General features: G+C 43.7%; 1 protein-coding gene across 2 annotated transcripts in view; it reads right to left on the reverse strand.

The window, feature by feature from the left end:
• LOC144604686 (docking protein 5-like) overlaps positions 1-23,880 on the reverse strand; it is a 257,087-nt gene that overhangs the window by 41,124 nt on the left and 192,083 nt on the right. For both annotated transcript variants that reach the window (XM_078419333.1, XM_078419332.1), the window contains one exon: positions 21,101-21,236. In XM_078419333.1, the coding sequence (XP_078275459.1) occupies positions 21,101-21,236 (136 nt within the window). The remainder of the gene's footprint in view (positions 1-21,100; positions 21,237-23,880) is intronic.

The raw sequence follows: 23,880 nt of genomic DNA on the forward strand, positions 1-23,880 counted from the left end.
GTTCCTCACCAATCAATGTCACTGCGAGTTATAAGCTTTAAGTCTACCACAGTTTGACTTCAGATTTGACAAATAATACCTGCTTAAAATTGAATTGGACTCTTTTCTCCACAGCTATGGTTTGATCAGCTAATTGAGTGTTTTACTCTGAATTTCAAACGACTGCAATTACTTTTCTCCTCTTACTATTGTCTTGTTTATTACTGCAACAAATACCCATCTGCAGCCTGTTTGAAAGGACCTTTCATTTATTTGCAATGAAACCATGACACATTTTGAACTGCAGACTAAGATTGAAAATGAACTATCATCAGGTCATAGATACAACCTTTTAAGTCAAGAGTCAAGCGTGAAGAGTGTTTTATTGACCTACAGTATGTCCCAAAACGGAGCAATGAGATTCTTACTTGCAGCAGTACAGCAGATGTGTAAACAAAGTGTTCTGTAAAACCTATATTAAACATCAAAAAAGTTCAGTATATGTAGACACACGTGCATGTGCATTCATATATATATCTATATACTAAAACTCTCGTTTGTTTGTTTGTTTGTTCCTGAACTACAGCCAAAACGGTACACGATAGCACGACAATTCTAGGCCCTCCTTACTCACCGTCATCCCTTTGGGGCGAATGGAAGAAGTTTCATTATATTTTTAAAGTTATATATTTAAAGTTATTCACATTTTAAAGTTTAAATTTATCTCCTAGGGAGGGATGGGGGAGGGAGGGAGGAAGGGGGTGGACGGAGGATAAGGGGGGTTGTGGGGGATGGAGTGGGGGGAGGAGGGAGGGGGAGGGGGAAGGGAGAGGGGGGATAGGGGAGGGGGGAGGAGAGGGTGCTGTACCAATGCAGGAGAAGTTTGGGCCCAACAGGTCCACTTGGTCTAGTATATATATAAAATAATAACAGTGCAAAGTCAAAAAGAATGCCCCCAAGTCTATATAGGTTGGTGCCTATTTGGAGGTTGTAGTGTGTAATAACCTGATGGTTGTAGGGAAGTAGCTGTTCCTGAACCTGGACATTACAGTTTTCAGGCTCCTATAACTTCTTCCCAATGGGAGGAGTGGAATGAGAGTGTGGCCAAGGTGGTGTGGGTCTCTGATGATGCTGGCTGCATTTTTGAGGCAGCGACTCTTGTAGATCCTTTCGATGGTGGGGAGGTCAGTATCTGTGATGGACTGGGCAGTGTTTACCAATTTTTGTGTAAAGCATTGTTTTTTTGGGGGGATAAATTGGCCCAAAATATCACATTGAATAGAATCTGATGACAATTTCTGTGATTTATGGACAATAAACAATAGACAATAGGTGCAGGAGGAGGCCATTCGGCCCTTTGAGCCAGCACCGCCATTCAATGTGATCATGGCTGATCATTCTCAATCAGTACCCCGTTCCTGCTTTCTCCCCATACCCCCTGACTCTGTTATCCTTAAGAGCTCTATCCAGCTCTCTCTTGAATGCATTCAGAGAATTGGCCTCCACTGCCTTCTGAGGCAGAGAATTCCACAGATTCACAACTCTCTGACTGAAAAGGTTTTTCCTTATCTCAGTTCCAAATGGCCTACCCCTTATTCGTAAACTGTGGCCCCTTGTTCTGGACTCCCCCGACATTGGGAACATGTTTCCTGCCTCTAACGTGTCAAACCCCTTAATAATCTTATACGTTTCGATAAGATCTCCTCTCATCCTTCTAAATTCCAGTGTATACAAGCCTAGTCGCTCCAGTCTTTCAGCATATGATAGTCCCGCCATTCCGGGAATTAACCTAATAAACCTACGCTGCACGCCCTCAATAGCAAGATTTAGGCAAGTTTGTATAATATAGGTTTTCTGTCACAAATTTCTTAAAAGTTAGGAGGAGGGGGAGTTCAACGAGATCTGGGTGTCCTAGTGCATCAGTCAATGAAAGGAAGCATGCAGGTACAGCAGGCAGTGAAGAAAGCCAATGGAATGTTGGCCTTCGTAACAAGAGGAGTTGAGTATAGGAGCAAAGAGGTCCTTCTACAGTTGTACCGGGCCCTGGTGAGACCGCACCTGGAGTACTGTGTGCAGTTTTGGTCTCCAAATTTGAGGAAGGATATTCTTGCTATGGAGGGCGTGCAGCGTAGGTTCACTAGGTTAATTCCCGGAATGGCGGGGCTGTCGTATGTTGAAAGGCTGGAGCGATTGGGCTTGTATACACTGGAATTTAGAAGGATGAGGGGGGATCTTATTGAAACATATAAGATAATTAGGGGATTGGACACATTAGAGGCAGATAACATGTTCCCAATGTTGGGGGAGTCCAGAACAAGGGGCCACAGTTTAAGAATAAGGGGTAGGCCATTTAGAACGGAGATGAGGAAGAACTTTTTCAGTCAGAGGGTGGTGAAGGTGTGGAATTCTCTGCCTCAGAAGGCAGTGGAGGCCAGTTCGTTGGATGCTTTCAAGAGAGAGCTGGATAGAGCTCTTAAGGATAGCGGAGTGAGGGGGTATGGGGAGAAGGCAGGAACGGGGTACTGATTGAGAGTGATCAGCCATGATCGCATTGAATGGCGGTGCTGGCTCGAAGGGCTGAATGGCCTACTCCTGCACCTATTGTCTATTGTCTATTGTCTAAAATGAGGACTGTGATGGCACAATGGCACCTATTGAATAATTCTCGTATTCAAATCATTTGAGATATGAGCAAACACTTGAGCAATCACCTGAAGGATTGTGAAATTAGCAAAGAATGAAAAGGAACAGTAGAGTGGCTGAAATTAATGCCAGATCCGGCCAAAAAATAACAAAAAGTAAGAGAAAGAAGCCCACAGACAGAAAATAAAAAGAAACAAAAATTACAAACAAGCTTATTTTTTAAATTTCAAATAAACCATACCTAAAGGATTGAGACTTTGCACTTGAAGTAGTAAATCTTTGGTGTCAAGGATTGTAATTAATAAGTTATTGAAAGGATATTCTTGATTGCACTAACATAGTAAAACTTTCGAGGGGGTATTTAGTTTGCATTTACTTGGCAATGTCATGGCATGCTACGCTCATCATTGGTGAAGTTTCCATGGATAGGAAAGGTTTAGAGGGATATGGGCCAGGTTAGACGAGTGTAGATGGGGCATGTTGGTCAGTGTGGGCAGCTACTGTTGACATGATGCTAATGGGGAAGCCTACAACATGGATAGCAACACTTGGATATTCCAACTTCGCCACATATCTGCTCCATGGCTGAAGTCACTGTCTTATTTAATCATAATTAATGTTGAGCACTATTTGAATCATTGCTGCAAAAACACCAAAATCTTGTCCATTAACAGACACTTGATCAAAACATTGTATTCTTTTAGGAAATGTTCCATTGATCCCGCCCTGCTGAGTGCTCAATAGATGCGCACACATATTTCATGTGGAAAATTTCTAAGTTCAATGTGAGAGCAAGAATTATTTTTCATTTTCTGAGAGTTCAAACAGGAAGAAAATAATATCCAAGTAGCTGCACATCGCATTTAATGCATGGCTTTGCAATCATGTGGAAATAATAGGCTTGGCAGCCAGAAGCACATAATCCGAATGGACTCCATGAAACTGCATCTGATTATCTGTGACATCCTAACTTTTTAATCACTCAAATGCATAGCGCAAAATATATATTTAAACTGAATCAACTGTAACCTTAGTGTAAGGTTTGACATTTCTTACTTGGTTAAAAGGGGAAAGGTTCACTCCAGGTGTTCACGCTTATCAACAAACGGAGATTTTGTCAATTATATTGTATTTGAATGCTTCTCAGTCAAATTGAAATGATTCAGAATGCAATCTTGCTCGCGGATCTTTACCCATTGAATGGGTAATCAAGCAATGTCAGGCTTATACTTCAAGGGAATTGCTCTAAACCAGAAACGGATGACACTTTGCCACAGTTGCATTTGGTTCCATTTGACACTGACTTTTATTACCAGCAGACTGTTCGAAGGAATCAGCACTCTAGTATTTTAAGCAGAAGATTTTTTTCATTCTTTTTATTGCTAAACTCAATGAAAGAAACAGAAAGAGACAAAAGAAAAAGCCAGCTGGCATGATCTTCCTGCAGTAGCATCCCTCCTGTGGTTAAACATCTTGTCAAAATAGTTTGTAACATAGACGTGTACAAATGGTCTCATTTGATTGTGGTTTTTTTTGTCAAGTGGCCAATATCCAGCTCACAATAGTTAAGTTTTTTGCAACAAAGTAGATCAGCTTCTTACATTCAAAAGTTCCAAACAATAAACAGGACAACTGGATAGCAAAAAAATACTATGGCTTTTCACAACTACATGATTAATTCTCATGCCTCTGGAATTCATCTCGATATCAATTAACTGGTGTATCTAAAAAGCAAAGACCCACCTTGCTGGAGGGATTGACATTGTCTTTTGAAGCCCCAGAGCACACAGAGTTCAATAATAGTGATCTACAATATATCAATGCTTCTTCCCATGCTTCTCATCTTCTAACTGTTTCTTGCCTTGTTAGTATTTGTTACGGCTTCAAGGGCTTGTTTTCGGCTTTGTCCAGTGCTTCTTTTTGTTCATTATTTTTACATCAAACTCTGCCCGGTGCAGGAATATTGAAAGCTTACTCTAAAATATTGACCATTGAGATTCTTACAGTTTTCTGGAAAACGGGCAAATAAATGGCAATCCTGCAGAAAGTTCAAATCAAAATTGATTGGGGTTGCTCCACTGGACGAAGCATGGTTAAGATGAAAGACACAAAATGTTGGAGTAACAGCACCTGGGACAGGCAGTACTTCTGGATAGAAGGAATGGGTGACGTTTCGGGTCGAGACCCTTCTTCAGTCTGAAGGTGAGTCTATCCCAAGGTGCTGCCTGTCTTGTTGAGTTACTCCAGCATTTTGTATCTATCTTTGGTGTAAACCAGCATCTGCAGTTCCTTCCTACACATGGTTAAGATGATCATCAGCTAGAGATAATTGGATGGAATGGTAAGTTATACACTGCACATTAAGCACTGAAACTACTTTTGAAGTGGTCTCGCCTTTAGTCTTGCTTATGTCTTATAAAAATACTATGGAAGTCTAATTCCTTGTCAACGGAAGATGAAAAAATGACACTAAACTATCTAATATAATTCTCAATATGGAAATTAAAAACAACATAATTTGGGATTTTTCACAAAGGTGATGTTCAAGTACATTTTGTGACCAATGAGAACAAAATTTAATTCTGTGTTTGGCCATTTTTCCACCCTTTCTTGGAGTTCCTGTTTGAAATCATTGGGAATTTTAAAAATCCCATTCATTATAAAGAAAGGAGAATGGAATAGGTAGACTGACTACGGGTGCTGTACTGTAAGGAGTTTGTACGTTCTCCCCGTGACCTGCGTGGGTTTTCTCCGAGATCTTCGGTTTCCTCCCACACTCCAAAGACGTACAGGTATGTAGGTTAATTGGCTGGGTAAATGTAAAAATTGTCCCTAGTGGGTGTAGGATAGTGTTAATGTACGGGGATCGCTGGGCGGCATGGACTTGGTGGGCCGAAAAGGCCTGTTTCCGGCTGTATATATATGATATGATATGATATGATAAATGTCCACCATAATCAAATTCAAAACATTTTTGGGGGGGATATTTAAAGTTGGCATTTCTCTCACAAGAATCCCACTAACTCAACAATCTAATATTTAGACTGCTGGATTGCTGCTAAAACAGTTGTAGTTTTGTCTGTTTACTATACCAGTATGATGTGCAGTTTGGTTTTGTTCAATTGTCATTAACTCTGAAGTTGCTGGCCAATAAACCTTTACTCTTGCCAACTAATATCTTGATTATTTGGACTTGGATTATGGAGATACATGACTTTATAGTGCAAATATTTACTCAATTATTTTGACAGAAAGATACAATAAACATTTCATAATTTATTGGCTTAGAAGCTTATCGGAATGAAGATGAATAAAATGAAAATGAATAAACTAGAGCAAATAAGCAAGAAGAATATAAAACCAAAACGAATTTAGGCAACAAATAGATTTACATACAAATTCCAACCTCTCACAATCATTTATTTTGAAAATAAATCAGCATGAATATAAATAATTTTGTCGGACAATTGGAGAGAAAAGAATACGTTTAATATAATAAATATTTACATGTAGACAGGAACTGCAGATGCTGGTTTAAACCGAAAATAGACACAACGTGCTGGAGTAACTCAGCGAGACAGGCAGCATCTCTGGAGAGAAGGAATGGGTCAAAACGTCACCCATTCCTTCTCTCCAGAGATGATGCCTGTCGCACTGAGTTACTCCAGCACTTTGTATCTATAATAAATAGTTATATTTGGTTTTAAATTAATGCTGTCAGTACTAAAATATATTTAATAAATTAAGTATTTTCACTAGATGGATAGAAGTCTGAAAGTGAGCTATTTATTCCAGTGGTGATAATTATTTTTAGATTTCTTTTTGATTTTAGATTTAGAGATACAGCGCAGAAACAGGCCCTTCGGCCCACCGAGTCCGCGCCACCCAGCGATCCCCGCACACCAACACTATCCTACACCCACTAGGGACAATTTTTACATTTGCCCAGCCAATTAACCTACATACCTGTACGTCTTTGGAATGTGGGAGGAAACCGAAGATCTCGGAGAAAACCCACGCAGGTCACGGGGAGAACGTACAAACTCCGGCGCCCGTAGTCAGGATCGAACCTGAGTCTCCGGCGCTGCATTCGCTGTAAGGCAGCAACTCTACCGCTGTGCCACCGTGCCGCAGTAGAAATAATAAACAATATACTTTCCACCTAAATTTTGATAACCAAAGCTTTCTGGGAAGCTTTCACTGAAACAAAGCAAAGTATAATGCATATCCATGGATAATTTAGTAGAAATGTTATAATCAGAATCAGTCTCAAATTACGTTTACATTTGTTGGCTGACTCACCTCAGGTAAATGTCAACAGCAGAAGCTGGCAAATAGAGTAATCAAATTAGATCACTAATTTAGCTGATTATTAATCACGAGAAGCATTCATTACTGGCTGTCTCAAAGGAAAATAAATTAAACAAGAAAATAGTGTGCCTCCATTCTATTGCATATCTTCTTTTAATTAAAGTAGCTTTGGATTTTACAGCTGTGGAGGGGTGCCAAGGGACAGATAAACAAGAACATTCTCAACATATTAACAAGTAATCATGATGCATGCTTACATTTGCAACGCATGATATTAATATTACTTGGCTACACAGAAATATTTACAGGTGACGATGAAGTTAATTGACATTAATATGCAGTCTGCTCTTTGTCAGGGGATGACAACCAACCAAATAAACATGCCGATAATGTTTAGGAAAGAAAACTGCAGATGCTGGTTTAAATTGAACCTCTGCCTCACCTGGAAAGACTGTTTGGGTCCTTGAATGGAGTTGAGGGGGGAGGTAAAGGGACAGGTGTTGCATCTCCTGTGGTTGTAAGGGAAAGTACCTGGGGAGGGGGTGGTTTGGGTGGGAAGGGATGAGTGGACCAGGGAGTTTCGGAGGGAACGGTCTCTGCCGAAAGCAGAAAGGGATGTTGTTGCAATATAATTGTTAGGTTCAGGGCGGCACATTAGTAGATTTGCTGTCTTACAGCGCCAGAGACCCAGGTTCCATCCTGACTGCTGTGACCGTATGGGTTTTTTTTTTGGGTGCTCTGGTTTCCTCCCACATTCCTACAACGTACAGGTTTGTAGGTTACTTGGCTTCGGTAAAAATTGTAACATGTCATGAGAGTATAGGATGGTGCTAGTGTACGCTGGTCGGTGCAGACTTGGTGGGCGAAGGGCGTGCTTCCACGCTGTATCTCTAAAGTCTAAAGTGGTATCTATAAAAGATGATTGTTTGGAATATTAATACTGTATTTGCTATGGACGATTATAGTTGCAACTCCCAAATGCAGATTGTCTCGGTAGACTCCCTTCTCTCTGACTCAGCCATCTGCTCTGTTGTGCAGAGACTTCATGCAGCATGAGCCATTTGGGATATATGTAGCTCTTTTGTACTTCATGTTGTACTCTTCATTTGAGTTGCTATCTGATAGACCTTTTCAAAAGTAACCAGGGACACTGTGCTACTAGTCAGCAGGTCCTTTCATCAGTTGATCGCAAACTAACCCATAATCTGGAAATACTTGAGGAAATTCAATAAAGTTGTAATAGAATGAAAATTATTCCAATGCAAATATTTCCATTTGAATACGAAAAAACAAAACGTGGAGGAAAGGAGGGCAGGCCACATCTGTAGAGGGAAATGGACAGGTAATGTTTTGGATCAGGACCCTTCTTTAGACTGAATTTGCAGCCAATTTAATGGTTTTGTTTCATATCTAAGGAGATTACTGTTGCTAATTTAAAAGAAACATTCGTTTTCCCACTCATTGCATCCAACACCTTTCCTCAGCCATCTGCATTTACATGCTATCCCTTTAGCAGGACGCCATGGTGACGCAGTGGTAGAGTCGCTGCCTTACAGCTCTAGAGACCCGGGTTCGATCCTGACGATGGGTGCTGTCTGTGTGGAGTCTATACGTTCTCCCCGTGACCACGTGGGTTTTTCCCAGGCGCTCTGGTTTCCTCACGCACTCCAAAGACGTACAGGTTTATCTGTTATTTGGTTTCAGTAAGGATTGTAAACTGTCCCTAGTGTGTAGGATAGTGGTAGTGTATGGGGATCGCTGGTCGGCGCGGACTTGGTGGGCCGAAGAGCCGGTTTCCTTGCTGTATCTTTAAACTAAACTAGAAACTTTCATCAAAGAAATGTCGTTGAAACTTATTGATGTAAAGGTGGAGCAATACCAATCAGGCTGTGATTTGCACTTGAAGGTTCATAGGACACAAAATGTTCTCTCTGTACACCAGTGAGCAAGCCTATTTACAGTCTCCCAATGCCATGCCTCATTAACCTTCAGAAAGAAAAAAATAACCTGCCTCAGCCTTTGCCTTACAAGTAGGTATAACCAGGCCAAGAAACTGGAGGCATAAACTAACTCCTCTTGCGATTAATATGAGTTAAGACTATGTAAAATATATATGTAAAAATATTTTTCTCAACAACTCTGCCAGGAAGGATGTAATTAATGCTTAGCATTCCAGTGCAGCATTTGGTGAGAAATGTTGCTTATTGCTTAATAATCAGTGTTCAGATTGCCTTTGCATCTAAATGCATTCTTGATTTCTTGATTAGTAAGGTGTCAGGGGTTACGGGGAGAAAGCAGGAGAATGGGGTTGAGAGGGAAAGATAGAACAGCCATGAATGAATGGCAGAGTAGACTTGATGGGACGAATGGCCTAATTTGGCTCCTCAAACTTATGAACTTATGCTTTTACTGGTTCCCTTATTGCATAGAAGAAGAGTCAGCCCGATGAGTCTAGGCCAGCTCAAAGTAATCCCATTCCCCACTAATTGTTCTTTTAATCTATTCTCCTTACATCCCATCAATCCTCCCAGATTCTACCAATCTATTATACACTACTATAGGGTGATTTGTGATAGCCAATTAAGCTATAAACCCTTATGCCTTTGGAATATGAGAAGAAACTGTAATGTCTGCTAGGACAAACTATCTACTCACAAGGAGAACGTGAAAGCTAAACACCAACAGAACCAGAGGTCAGGATTCACTTGGGGCCACTGGAGCTACGAGATGTGTTACTGTGCCACTAGTAATATTTCTAGAACAGAAAGCCATATTTGCAAAGATAGGCAAAAAATGCCAGAGGAACTCAGCGTGTCAGGTAGCATCTCTGGAGAAAAGGAATAGGTGATGTTTCGGGTCATGACCCTTCTTCAGAAACGTCACCTATTCCTTTCCTCCAGAGATGCTGCCTGACCCACTGAGTTACTCCAGCATTTTGTGTCTATCTTTGGTGTGAACCAGTATCTGCAGTTCTGTCCTCGCCATATCTCCATGCCCATTCCCTCAACTGTTCCATTACAATTACTTCTACGTCTCAAGGACCCCATTCCTCAGCCATTCTGTTTGTATTAATGTTTTGGATTTAATAGCATCATCTGTAGGTACTTTATTGTAATGGATCATTCATCCAGAAGGTGGAACACTTGTGTAAATACTTTTGTAATATTATGAAATGGATTAACAGAAAAGAGTGTATTTCTTATTTTGGTGCCGACACTACTTAAAAACCAGATGGCGATTTTACTACAAATCAAAAAGCAGTAAATGCTTGAAATCAGAAATAAAAATAAAAAACACTGCAAACATTAAGCAGTTCAGGCAGGATAAATTAAACCATATGATAAATAGATAGTGCATTTGATTTATTAACTTAATTTGTGCAAGATAAACTAATCAGCATATTGTATTAATATGCAGTTCCACTGAAATTATGGCATAGAATGTACACAGCAAGTTCACATACTTTTGATATATGAGGAATTTTATTTTCTAATTAGCATATCCTGCAGAATGAAATCTGATCTGAGGACATGCTTTATTCATTTCTTACTATTGTTGCAATAGGTTTGTTTCCATGTTATAGAGCCACAGTGTAGTATTCACCAGTCGGTGAATATGTAGATACAAGGAACTACAGATGCTGATTTACATGAAAAAAAAACATACTTTCTGGAGTATCAGGCAGCATCTCTGGAGAACATGGATGGATGATGTTTCAGGTCAGAACCCTTCTTCAGACTGTTTGTGGTGGTGGGGGAGAAAGCAGGAAGAGGTGGGGGGCAGGACAAAGTCTGGTTTGTGATGGGTGGATACAGGAGAGGACAGATGGTTGGACAAAGGCCAAAGTTTAAGCTAAGGATAGAAGCGCGAATTGTGGTCAGAGGAAGGGATGTAGGTGGAAGCAGAAAGGGGAGAGATGGGTGTAGAAACATAGAAATATAGAAAATAGGTGCAGGAGTAGGCCATTCGGCCCTTCAAGCCTGCACCGCCATTCAATATGATCATGGCTGATCATCCAACTCAGGATGTGTGAATCCCGATGGGGCACAGGGAAAAGAGGGAGAAGGGGAAAATTGTGAAACTGTACCCGTTAATCCTAATGATTCTTAGGCAATCCCTGTTGGCATCTTCCCTATCCTATTAACTTAAATTATCAAAGCAACGTGTCTTGAAAATCTCAGTATGCTCTTAATTACAAGTTAGAGTTTGAAATACATGTTTTGTTTATGTCCATGCCTGACTGCATTTCCCAAGATGGATTTTTGCAGAGGATACGATTATTTTGTTGTTTTGAGATTATCAAGTTTAAAAGGCTACTTGTTTCATTTCCTATTAAAGTCCAGAATGAGCTTTTGATTGGGACTGGGAGAGCAGTAATACTCCCACAATGGTTTCTGCTGTGTGCCAATGTAAAAAGAACAGAATAAATTGTACAAAGCTTTGCAACATGAAAACCATTCGGGAAAGTTGCTTCAAAAACCTCTTCAACTGCATCTCTGTCCTTGACATGAGCTCCCTTCAATCCATCTCACAACAGCCTTTGCTGGCCAGTCTTACTGCACTGCTGAGTTACAAGGACTCAAGAAAGCCCCAAATACAAATACAACAAATGCCTTGAAAGCAGACAGTATGGCCACAGAAATTCAACAACTCGGCAGTGAGAGCTTCAATCAGAAATCCATCGTCTTTTTGTCCATATCTAGGAAGGGAAAGATATACTTGAGGACCTTACTGATGTTGTAACCATGAAAATGTGCTCGGCCCTAGTAACTATAAAAAGCGATCTCCCCGCTGTTGACTTCAAGGAAAATGCTTCCCAAATTCTTCTTCAACTGCCTCATCACAGTGGCTGAAGAGCTCTTCTCCAAATTACAGTGTGAATTATTCCCCTCAAGAAGCACAATCGACATGAGTCATGCAACATGGAAACAGGGCCTTTGGCCCAATTCATCCATGTCGACCAAGATCTGTACCATATGCCAATTTGAAGAAAAATCCAAGGAAAAAAATACTTTTTTTAACCTTAACAAACCCGTTGACTCCATCGTTTGGAAGGGAGATATAAAATTGTAACAAGTAAGGACTTTGGAACACCCTCATCAAATGTGACTACCCACAGAAATATTCCCCCATCCTGTGCCTGCTCTGTGAGGGCATGCAAGCAAATAATCTATCTCTCTTTATACCACTAAAACTAAGATCATGTACATGAATATATATATGAATCCCTATATATATCTCTGTGATTTCGGCTGATTTCGGCAAAACAGTGAACCGTAGCGCCACAATTTTTGCACCGCCTTAATCACCACGCTGAACGCTGGTGGAAAATTATATTTTTATTTAATTCGGTCGTGTATTTTTTAAGTTACAGAGGTTTTAAAGTTAAAACTTTTTTTTCCTAAGCCTTTTATTGAAGGCCTTCAGCGTGTGATGTCACAATGCCCCTGTGAGATGAGCTCGCGAAGCACTTAGCGATGGACTTAGGGTGCTACATTGTTGCGAAAAGCACTTACAGATCGCTGTGAGAAGCACTTAGAGACCGGAAATGTTGCCAAAAAAGCGCTTATTGTTTTAAAGTAGTGTTTTTTATTGCAAGTCACTTAACATACACAGATCAGCATGGGGCCCCTATGCTATCGCACGGAGGTGGTGGGGGAAAGAGGGATACTGGGAAAAGGGGAGGTCGTGGGGAAAGAGGGGGTGTGGGGAGAGTAAGAGTGGGGCTGGGGGAGGAGAGAATGGGGGGTGTGGGAATGGGCCCCTGTGAGATGAGCTCGCGCTGCCCCCCTCCTACTGATTTATTGAAGATTTTCAGCGTTGCGCTGCTGTGCGTCTGTGCGCACGCGCGGCCTCTCCTCACTCGCACCAACGACATGGACGCCGTTAGCGGAGCCGCCCGCCCGCGATCACCGGCTCACCTCTCCTCTCTCCCCTTGCTTCTCTCCTCTCTCCCACACCCGGGAGACCCTCTCCCCGCTATCGCACGGACCCAGCGCGCTGCCGCCCTATTCGTCTCCAGTAGTCCGGGCTCGGCCACAGTAACGGCTGCGCTCCGCAGCTCACTCCTCCTCCCTGCACGATCCGTAAGTGCTTTTTGCCGGGACCACAGGGGGGGGGGGGCTGGTAGGGAAAGGGGGGTGGGGGAGAGTAACGGTGGGGGCGACGGGGAGGGTGGGAGGAGGATAGAGTGGGGGTGGGAGGGGGCAGAGTGGGACTGGGGAGGGGGACAGCGGGGGTGGGGGTTTGGTGCTGGGGGCAAGAGGTGTGCTGGGGAAAGGGGGGGTGGGGGAGAGTAAGAGTGTATCTGGGAGAGAGAGAATGGGGGGGGTCTGAGAATGGGGACTGAGGAGGGGGACAACAGGGGTCGTGCGGATGGGGCTTGGTGGTGGGGGAAAGAGGGTACTGGGAAAAGGGGAGGTCGTGGGGAAAGGGGGTGTGGGGAGAGTAAGAGTGGGGCTGGGGGAGGAGAGAATGGGGGTGTGGGAATGCCCTCAACCCCCTCACCCCCATCCTCCCCTCCCTCCCCCCCCTCCCTCCCTCCCTCCCTCCCCTCCCTCCCTCCCCTCCCTCCCTCCCCCCTCCCTCCCTCCCCCCCCTCCCTCCCTCCCTCCCCTCCTCCCTCCACCCCTCCCCCCTCCGGACCTTTCACTAATTCCCCCCCCCCCCCGGATCTCATGGAAACCCTACGAGGACGGGCCCAACGGGCCCACTTGGCCTAGTAACCAATAAATCTACAATAGTACCATTCTCAGTGAAGATCAGTGGCAAACAAGATTGCGTCATCATTGCTCGAACCTTTTTCTCAATCCTACGTCAAATTTCGGCAAAACAGTGAACCGTAGCGCCACAATTTTTGCACCGCCTTAATCACCACGCTGAACGCTGGTGGAAAATGATATTTTTATTTAATTCGGTCGTGTATTTTTTAAGTTACAGAGGATTTAAAGTTAAAACTTTTTTTTCCTAAGCCTTTTATTGAAGGCCTTCAGCGTGTGACGTCACAATGCCCCTGTGAGATGAGCTCGCGAAGCACTTAGCGATGGACTTAGGGTGCTACATTGTTGCGAAAAGCACTTACCGATCGCTGTGAGAAGCACTTAGTGACCGGAAATGTTGCCAAAAAAGCGCTTATTGTTTTAAAGTAGTGTTTTTTATTGCAAGTCACTTAACATACACAGATCAGCATAGGGCCCCTATGCTATCGCACGGAGGTGGTGGGGGAAAGAGGGATACTGGGAAAAGGGGAGGTCGTGGGGAAAGGGGGTGTGTGGGGAGAGTAAGAGTGTGGCTGGGGGAGGAGAGAATGGGGGGTGTGGGAATGGGCCCCTGTGAGATGAGCTCGCGCTGCCCCCCTCCTACTGATTTATTGAAGGTTTTCAGCGTTGCCCTGCTGTGCGTCTGTGCGCACGCGCGGCCTCTCCTCACTCGCACCAACGACATGGACGCCGTTAGCGGAGCCGCCCGCCCGCGATCACCGGCTCACCTCTCCTCTCTCCCCTTGCTTCTCTCCTCTCTCCCACACCCGGGAGACCCTCTCCCCGCTATCGCTCGGACCCAGCGCGCCGCCGCCCTATTCGTCTCCAGTAGTCCGGGCTCGGCCACAGTAACGGCCGCGCTCCGCAGCTCACTCCTCCTCCCTGCACGATCCGTAAGTGCTTTTCGCCGGGACCACAGGGGGGGGGGGGCTGGTAGGGAAAGGGGGGTGGGGGAGAGTAACGGTGGGGGCGACGGGGAGGGTGGGAGGAGGATAGAGTGAGGGTGGGAGGGGGCAGAGTGGGACTGGGGAGAGGGACAGCGGGGGTGGGGGTTTGGTGCTGGGGGCAAGAGAGAGTAGGGGAAAGGGGTGTGCTGGGGAAAGGGGGGGTGGGGGTGAGTAAGAGTGTATCTGGGGGAGAGAGAATGGGGGGGGTCTGAGAATGGGAACTGAGGAGGGGGACAACAGGGGTCGTGCGGATGGGGCTTGGTGGTGGGGGACAGAGGGGTACTGGGAAAAGGGAGGTCATGGGGAAAGGGGAGGTGTGGGGAGAGTAAGAGTGGGGCTGGGGGAGGAGAGAATGGGGGTGTGGGAATGCCCTCAACCCCCTCACCCCCATCCGCCCCTCCCTCCCTCCCCTCCCTCCCTCCCTCCCCCCCTGCCTCCCTCCCTCCCCCCCCCTCCTCCCTCCACCCCTCCCCCCTCCGGACCTTTCACTAATGCGCCCCCCCCCGGATCTCCTGGGAACCCTACGAGGACGGGCCTAACTTGGATTACTTGGCCTAGTAACCAATAAATCTACAATAGAACCATTCTCAGTGAAGATCAGTGGCAAACAAGATTGCGTCATCCTTGCTCGAACATTTTTCTCAATCCTACGTGCTACAATTTTATATCTCCCACAAACCTCCTGTGGCAGAGCTAAAGAGAAGATGTTCAACCAATGCTGACAACAAAACCAAGGTTAACCAAGGCGCAGTAGTCGAGATTTTGTACTGGTTCAGTCCGAGCTCCAAGCCATTGTTGATGCTTCCACTGAATCAAATGAGGGGAAGGGCTTTGCACTGAATGACCAGAGGACAAAAATCCTCCACCAACTTGCCCAGGCTGCACCACATTGCACTCCTACAATAAAGGATCACTGCAAGACCATGGAAAATGTGGACAATTTCCCATATCTCGGGAAGTATGAGAAATGCAAAGGAAGACATTGACCACAGTGTTCAATGCACCGGCACAGCCATTGATCAATTAAATAAAAGGATATTTGTCGATCAAGAATTCATGCCTGGAGAAAAAACTCATGGTCTACCATGCAGCACTAATCCCTGCCCTCCTGTATGCCACTGATTCCTGGACTACCTAAAGCTGGATCTTAAAGTACTGGAAAGATACCATCCACACTGTCTCCACAAAATTTACCAAATCGATAAGTGCCCGACCTTCAATGTTCTCTCCCCAGTGTTGTGGCCCCAGTCATTCTCAGTCAACTGCATTGGGCAGGCCACACTGTTCATGTGCTCAGCTCCTGATGACCAAAGCAGACATTTTACTGCAAGCTCTACTAAAGGGAGTGATTAGCGGGCAGGCAGAGGCAATGATTCAAGGATGTGCTGCATCCTGAAGAAATGCAACTCCCTCGCTAACATATAGGAATCTTTGGCCCTTAACGGTTTGAAGTAGAGGAGGTACACCGGTATACTCCGTAACTCAGGATAGGTGGCAGAGGCAGTGAAGCATCTCATAAACATCCCGCATGCTCACCCCAGCAGGAACCTTCTTCCTCTTCTGTAGAACAGCAGTAGCATCATAAGCCACCTCAAAACCCACAAAACTGAAGAGGAAATAATCACCCTCAATTCTGAGGAACAGCCTGAGAAGAAAATATAAGCATCAACTTGGGTAAAATTCGGTGGCTTCCGCTTCATTTAATAAACATGAATAGTTTTCATTATACAATGTGTTACTAAGAGCCTAGAGCAGATACAAGCCATTTAGCCTAGCAGTTCGGTACCAGCGGTTTTGATCCATATGAGCAATTTTATTGTGGGATTCATCTAAACTCTTTGACTTGTCCTTATACTTTCTTGCCCCTCATTTAAGATGCACCCCTTAAATATATCTATGCCTGGCAACTACTTATGGTAGAGTTTTCCATATTCTAGGAAAATGCCATAGAAACATAGAAACATAGAAAATAGGTGCAGGAGTAGGCCATTCGGCCCTTCGAGCCTGCACCGCCATTCAATATGATCATGGCTGATCATCCAGCTCAGTAACCTGTACCTGCCTTCTCTCCATACCCCCTGATCCCTTTAGCAAAAAGGGCCAAATCTAACTTCCTCTTAAATATAGCCAATGAACTGGCCTCAACTACCTTCTGTGGCAGAGAATTCCACAGACTCACCACTCTCTGTGTGAAGAAATGTTTTCTCATCTCGGTCCTAAAAGACTTCCCCCTTATCCTTAAGCTGTGACCCCTGGTTCTGGACTCCCCCAACATCGGGAACAATCTTCCCGCATCTAGCCTCTCTAACCCCTTAAGAATTTTATATGTTTCTATAAGATCCCCCCTCAGTCTTCTAAATTCCAGCGAGTACAAGCCTAGTCTATCCAGTCTTTCTTGATATGAAAGTCCCGCCATCCCAGGGATCAATCTGGTGAACCTTCTCTGTACTCCCTCTAAGGCAAGAACGTCTTTCCTCAGATTAGGAGCCCAAAACTGCACACAATACTCCAGGTGCGGTCTCACCAAGGCCCTGTACAACTGCAGTAGAACCTCACTGCTCCTAAACTCAAATCCTCTTGCTATGAATGCCAACATACCATTCGCTTTCTTCACTGCCTGCTGCACCTGCACGCTTGCTTTCAATGACTGGTGCACCATGACACCCAGGTCACGTTGCATCTCCCCTTCTCCTAATCGTTCACCATTCAGGTAATACTCTGCTTTCCTGTTCTTGCCGCCAAAGTGGATAACCTCACATTTATCCACATTATATTGCATCTGCCATGCATTTGCCCACTCGCCTAATCTATCCAAGTCACTCTGCAGCCTCCTAGCATCCTCCTCGCAGCTAACACTGCCACCCAGCTTCATGTCATCCGCAAACTTAGAGATGTTGCATTCAACATTATACAAAATTATGAGAGGCACAGATAGGGTAGATAGTCAGTGCCTTTTTTCCAGAGTGGATAGTTCAAAGACTAGGCAGCATACCTTTAAGGTGAGATGCGTAAAGTTTAAGGGAGATGTACAGGGCACGTTTTTTAACATAGAGACTGGTGGGTACCCAAAATATAAATACAATAGGTAGAGGGAAGAGAAAGATAGTGTGTGTAGAATATAGGGAGTTGGTGGAGCACAACTGGCCTGCGCAATCCCCAGGCAGAGCCGCCGCCACACAGCACCAGAGGCCCAGGCCTGACCCCCATCCCGGGCAACCATCGCGACCGCAAGGGCCCCCACTTCCCTGGGCACACCAGCTCCACCCCACACACCAGGGACAACGTGTGTATTGCGCCAATGCACTGGAGGAAGCACACATGGCCACAGGGAGTACCCGAGGCCAGAGTCGAACCCAAGCCCAGCGAGGCAGCGGCTCTACCAGTGACCCACGGAACCTGCACAACCCAATAGAGGTAGAGGCCAACAAAACCTCAAACCTGCACATCTCCACAACATGTGAATAAACCTGAGCTCCGGAGGTTAGGATCAAACTCGGGTCTCCAGTGCTGTAAGGTAGCAACTCTACCATGGCACCACTGTGCCATCCCAAAGTATTGTTTATATTGTGTCATTTACTCTTTATTGTGTGATGTATGTTTATTGGCTGTTTTTCCAATAGTACAGTACATATTATTACCCCCTTGTTCAGTTATAGCGGACAATCGGTAATAACGGACACCATCTTTCCCCCCATGTGGTCTGTTAAAGCAAGGGTTTGCTGTAGTCTGTATTCTCCTATTGTCTACATGGTAGTTCCATTCTTTACAATGCAGAGAGCTATATTCTACATACCGTATCTTTCTCTTCCCTATTGTATTTATGTTTGGCTTGATTGTATTCATGAACATGTTAAAAGATTTGATTAAAAATCACACAAAACAAAGCTTTTCACTTTGTCTCGTTAAATGTGACAATAATAAACGTAAACGCAACAGCTAACCATGTGTTGCCTTTATATTAAACACAATTCTGCCTGAATTTTCATACACCTAGTTGCCATAATTATGCAACCACATATTAAAGAAAAAATTAAGAGAACAATAGTGACAGATTTGAGCTTTCTTTATAACATGGAGAAAAAATAAATCCTTGTGATTAATTCAAAAACTGTTAAAAAAAAATTGCAAAATCGCAACCATAGTGGTAAAAAGAGCACAGGAAAGAGCACAATTATCATGATACAGATAAAACGTTAAAAATAAAACTTGCTTTATTATGCAAGTTGCACAAGGTAAGGCAAATATATATTTTTTAAATAGCAGGTTTTCATTTTTTTTCATGAGTCTTGATTGATTAGTAGGACTAGATGTTACAATCCCTAAGGTTTGCACTACAATTGACTGGTGTTGTTCTTGGGGGTGACCACTAGGTGATGTTGCTACCATTCCGACACATCTTCAGTTGTGTACCTCAACGTCACTGGGTGTTTCGGCCTTTTATCACAAGACACACTCAGTCGAGGCAGGCCCACCGCAGGGTGATCAGACCTGGGTGTGTGTCTTATGGTTAGCCTCTAGATGGTCACGTGGCAGCCCAGACAGTATCTTTTCTTTTCAGCCACAGCCAGTGACTGCTCCGTTCAGCGGCATTTGCAAGTTCTTTGATTGCCCTCCTTTGGGCCTGCCCTCTGACTCCAACTTCCCTCAGGAGCCTTGCAGTGGAACTGGCTACAAAGCCCCTGCACCCCACCTCCACTGGACGCACCCTTACACTCCAACCTCGCTCCCCTGCCTCTACTGCAAGGTTGGAATATCTCAGCCTTTTCCTTTCAAATGCCTCGTCCACAGCCTCCTCCCAGGGCACCGTCAGCTCAATGATGTAAACACGCCGACAGGAGCTGGACCAGAGGACGAGGTCTGGTCACAGGTTGGTAGCTGCGATTTCAACTGGGAAGGAAAGCCTCTGGCCTAGGTCAACCCGCATTTCCCAGTCTCTGGCTGCGCTCAGTGGGCATGAGTTGAGAGGCGAGGTGGTAGTCTTCCGTTTCTCTCCTTCCCGGATGAACGATTGGATTTGCGGGAATGGTAGCTGGGCATTGATAGGCATAGCGTTGGTGGTAACTCTCTTGCACTCGAGTGCAGCTGCCAAACACCTCAGCACCTGGTTGTGTCGCCAGGTGTATCTGCCGTGTGTTAGGCTGGTCTTACAACCGACCAGGATGTGCTTGAGGTTTGCTGGAACTGCACACAGGGGGCAGGCTGGATCCTCTCCCAGCCAAAGATTTAAGTTTATGGGAGAGGGAAGGATGTCATATGTGGCTCTGATAATAAAGCTCAACATACTTGACTCCATGTTCCACAGCTCACTCCATGTGATCTTCCTCCTCTCAATGCTATCCCACCTCATCCAGCGGCCTTGCTTGGCTTGAGATATGGCTTTGGCACACCTGGCTGCTTCTTCTTGGTGGCGCACCTCCTCCACCACCAGGTGCCGACGTTCAGCTGGAGTTGCCTTTTGCCAGGTAGGTTTCATTACTCTCAGGCCAAAGCCCCCTCGGCCTTGTTGGACATGGCCCACTATGTCCCGGTGTCGGAGGGCAGATTTTGCATCCTGTACCACTGCTGCTGGAGTCCATTTCTTCCCTGTTGCTAGGGTTGGAGCGACACCTCTAACTATTGGATCCCGGGATTCTGTTAGTGTCATGTCCAGCCTTACTTTGGCGCATTTGAATTCCTCCACCAGGCTTGAGACTGGCAGTGAGAGGGCTCCATTCCCATAGAGTCCTATACTGCTGAGGCATCTCGGTAGCCCAAGCCACTTCCTCACTTGTGAGTTCACAAGTCTCTCCAGCTGAGACTAAAGGACCCCAGTAAGTAGTTTAAATTTTGAATTATATAATACATGTTACTAAGAAAAAGAGTGGAAATATTTTAAAAGAACCTAAGCTAGAAGATTCACTAAAATTCTCAGGGACATCAGTCAAGAGATATCCTGAGATCTGGATAATAATTGCAAGGGGATATATAAATGCAGAGCATGCTTTTGAGGGATCCAGCTAACATAATACTGATTCCAAAATAGGCACAAAGCGAAGAACATCAATCAGGTCATAATATCAGTTTGAATAAAATACATCGAAACCATAGAAACAAAGGAAATACTTGAATTTTAGATGAGTTGTTCCTGACTCACAACTGACTAGAATTTCTAAGCATATATAAAAAATTTACTGAATGGTCTTTCAGAAGACTGATAGCGTTTTACGCAGGATGGTTTTCAGACTTAAATCTGCCTTAAAATGTTGTGTGGTTTAATAAGAGGGAGTAATTTCAATGGACAGAAATATTGGGATATGCACATTAGTGCACTAAACACCAGCTTGTAAAACATGCTTTGGCATCACCATCAACCGTGCAAAAACAGAAAGATATACGATGTAAATGAAAGGAGACAAGAAGTATCCTAAGTATTCCTTGTTCACCCTCATTAACCAGTGAATAGTCGTTAATAGTTGTACATACCTGTGAGCTTTTCTCCTTCTGTAGCATCTGCTCGTGTTGCTCAGCGATGGCCAGAGCAGCAGAATGAACCTTCAGATAAATTGCCTCGCCTTCTCTCGTTTGAAACGTAAATAGTCCTTCTCCCGTGTCACACATTCTGCCAAAAATTAAAACAAATGTCCATTCAGCGTAGTTTAGTTTTAAAAAAGCATCGACACGGTTGGATATCGGAAACGCCACAACACTTCACTTTCTAAAACTTCCGAAGGTATTGGATTTTAAAATGTCCTTGAGGGACATTGTGGCTCTTATGTATCTCCTGGTGCTAAGAAGACACTAAGGTTGCACCGGGCTGCACAGTTCCCAAGGCAGCACAGTTGGTAGAGCTGCTGGCTCACAGTGCTGGAGACTCGGGTTCAATCCTCAACTCGGGTGCTGCCTGTGAGGAGATCTTCCTGTGACTGCATGGGTTTCCCCTGGGTAATCTGGTTTCCTCCCACATCTCAAAGATGTGCAGTTTTGTAGGTTAATTGGCATTATAAAATTGACCCGAGTGTGTTGGGACAGTGGGATAACATAGACCTTGTGGGAACAGGTTGGTGTGGAGCCGAAGGGCCAAAGGGCCTGTGTCCACGTTATATCTCTAAACTAAACTAAAAACTAAATCTCCAGCCTTATTACAGGAACAATTTGACTTTCTCTGCTAGCATTTGTTCATTCTACATTGTGGCCCAGCAATCTGATGACACCGTTTGTTCTCCACTTGTTCCGTATACAGAGAAAATAGATGAGACATTTTACACTTTCCAAGGCTGCTGTCCTCAATGAACTTACAGGAACTACAAGCAATATTTGTGATAAATCTTCTTTAAACTAGTTTAACATAACCATTTCAATACTGCAAACATTTTACCTAACTATCTTGATGTGTGCACTGCCACACAGAATTTGGGAACTGGCTCCTTCAGACCAGTAAGTTAGGAAATGTCCCCAGACTCAATGGTTATTCAGAGGCAGAGGAGAAGGTCAGATATTTGATCCTCTGTCCCTGTGCCTTTATGGGTGGGTTAAATTGTCCTTTCTTTGTTTGTACTTTCAAATTATATACATGCAGAATTCTTCGTTATATAGCCAAAGAAAGCAATGCTAAACCAGGATGTTTTTTCCTTGCAAATCTGCTCACTTGTGCAGTAATATTAGCATCATTACACAGCAAAATGTTATACTTCCACTTTCCTCTGATTTCTAGCTGACAATACATTCTAAATAAACAAGCAATTTCAGGAAGATTATGACTTTCTGTGCTTTGATGGTCAAATTCTTTAACTTTCATCATTGGGTGCATTGCTCCTGCTGATGTCATAGTGATGGTGCTCAGGGTTAATGCAAAACTCCAAGGACAAAAGTCATAGTTGCACCATTTCTTGGAAATAATTGAATAATTCATTACTGTCTATAAAAGTTCTGCCTGCATGCCCCAGATCAATTATCCCCTGCTGTTAACACTACCCTTGAAGATGACACTTGCCTTTGACCTGTTGATATCAAGAGATATCAACCTGTTAACATAAATTAGATGGAACATCAAAATACTCCCTGGTAACATTTCCATTATTCTATTCCCCTTTGATGAGTAGTTATATATTAAACATAAAGAGTTCAATGATTCATGCAGTTTCCATGCTCTATCTCCAAGAAGTTGATCCAAAGACACATGACAATATTATAATTATGTAGGTTTGCTCCTGGAAGATCTTATGCCAAAACACTATGTAGTTGTAAATCCCATCCATATAAATGCCATAATCTATGTTTGACGGGTTGCTTCATCCTTTGAATTCCTGTCCATTGGGATTAGCCTGGCAGCTACTTATTTTACTCGCCTTAGAGCTATTGGTAATAGGCAGTTATTAATCGTAGGATTTAGGCTTTATGGGGCTTGTGCAGAAGATTCAACTCAGCTTAGACAACTCATCATACTGTAAGCATTTTGACTTAATTATTATCATCCATTTTGTCCAGCAAAACTCTGTTTGGCAATAACTACATTTTGTACTAAATACAATAGATTCCCAGACATTAAAAATATGTTTTGTTAAAGAATAATAAAGGAATTGATAAGGTGTAATTACCACAATGCGCTTATTTCTGAGGCCATTAATGTTCAGTTAATAATAGGCAAATATCATACACATCCAAACAATATGCAGCAGTGTGAATGAGATTAATATAATTTTCCTACAAAAATAATAATAATGACATGTTTGAATATGTTTGAAAATCATACATTTTGATGTTTTAATACATAGGGAAGCTGTATCTCACAATTCTGTTTTCTTTTTCTGTTTCGCTCCTTCGAGAAGGCAGTATCTCTGGAGACACATAATCTGAGTATTGTTAGTCACCATCCTCACATTTTGTATTTACTGGTGTAAAATTGTGGCAGGTATGGGACAGCATTATCCAATATCTGGCCATAAAATACATCTATCAGCACCAAATCCTCAGCTACCAGTCATGAGATTAGTGTCTGCTTTGAAATTTGTATTTACCTTTCCTAGTCTCAGGCAGGTAAGGTAATGTGTAAGATTCCAAATATTACTCCAAATGAATTAGTTGATAGAGTGGGGATAAAGCTAAGGTATGGCTCCTCTGTGGCTTGACATCAAAACTGCTGTGCTTTTCCCACTCATCAGGAGAAGCTAATTAATTTCTTGAAAATAAATGCCATTTTCAATTTGATTAAAAAGTTGGGTCACTTATGAGGATGTTAGAGCTCAGGTACACTTTCAACATAATGA

This window comes from Rhinoraja longicauda, chromosome 22 (assembly GCF_053455715.1).
Source record: "Rhinoraja longicauda isolate Sanriku21f chromosome 22, sRhiLon1.1, whole genome shotgun sequence".
NCBI lineage: Eukaryota > Metazoa > Chordata > Chondrichthyes > Rajiformes > Arhynchobatidae > Rhinoraja > Rhinoraja longicauda.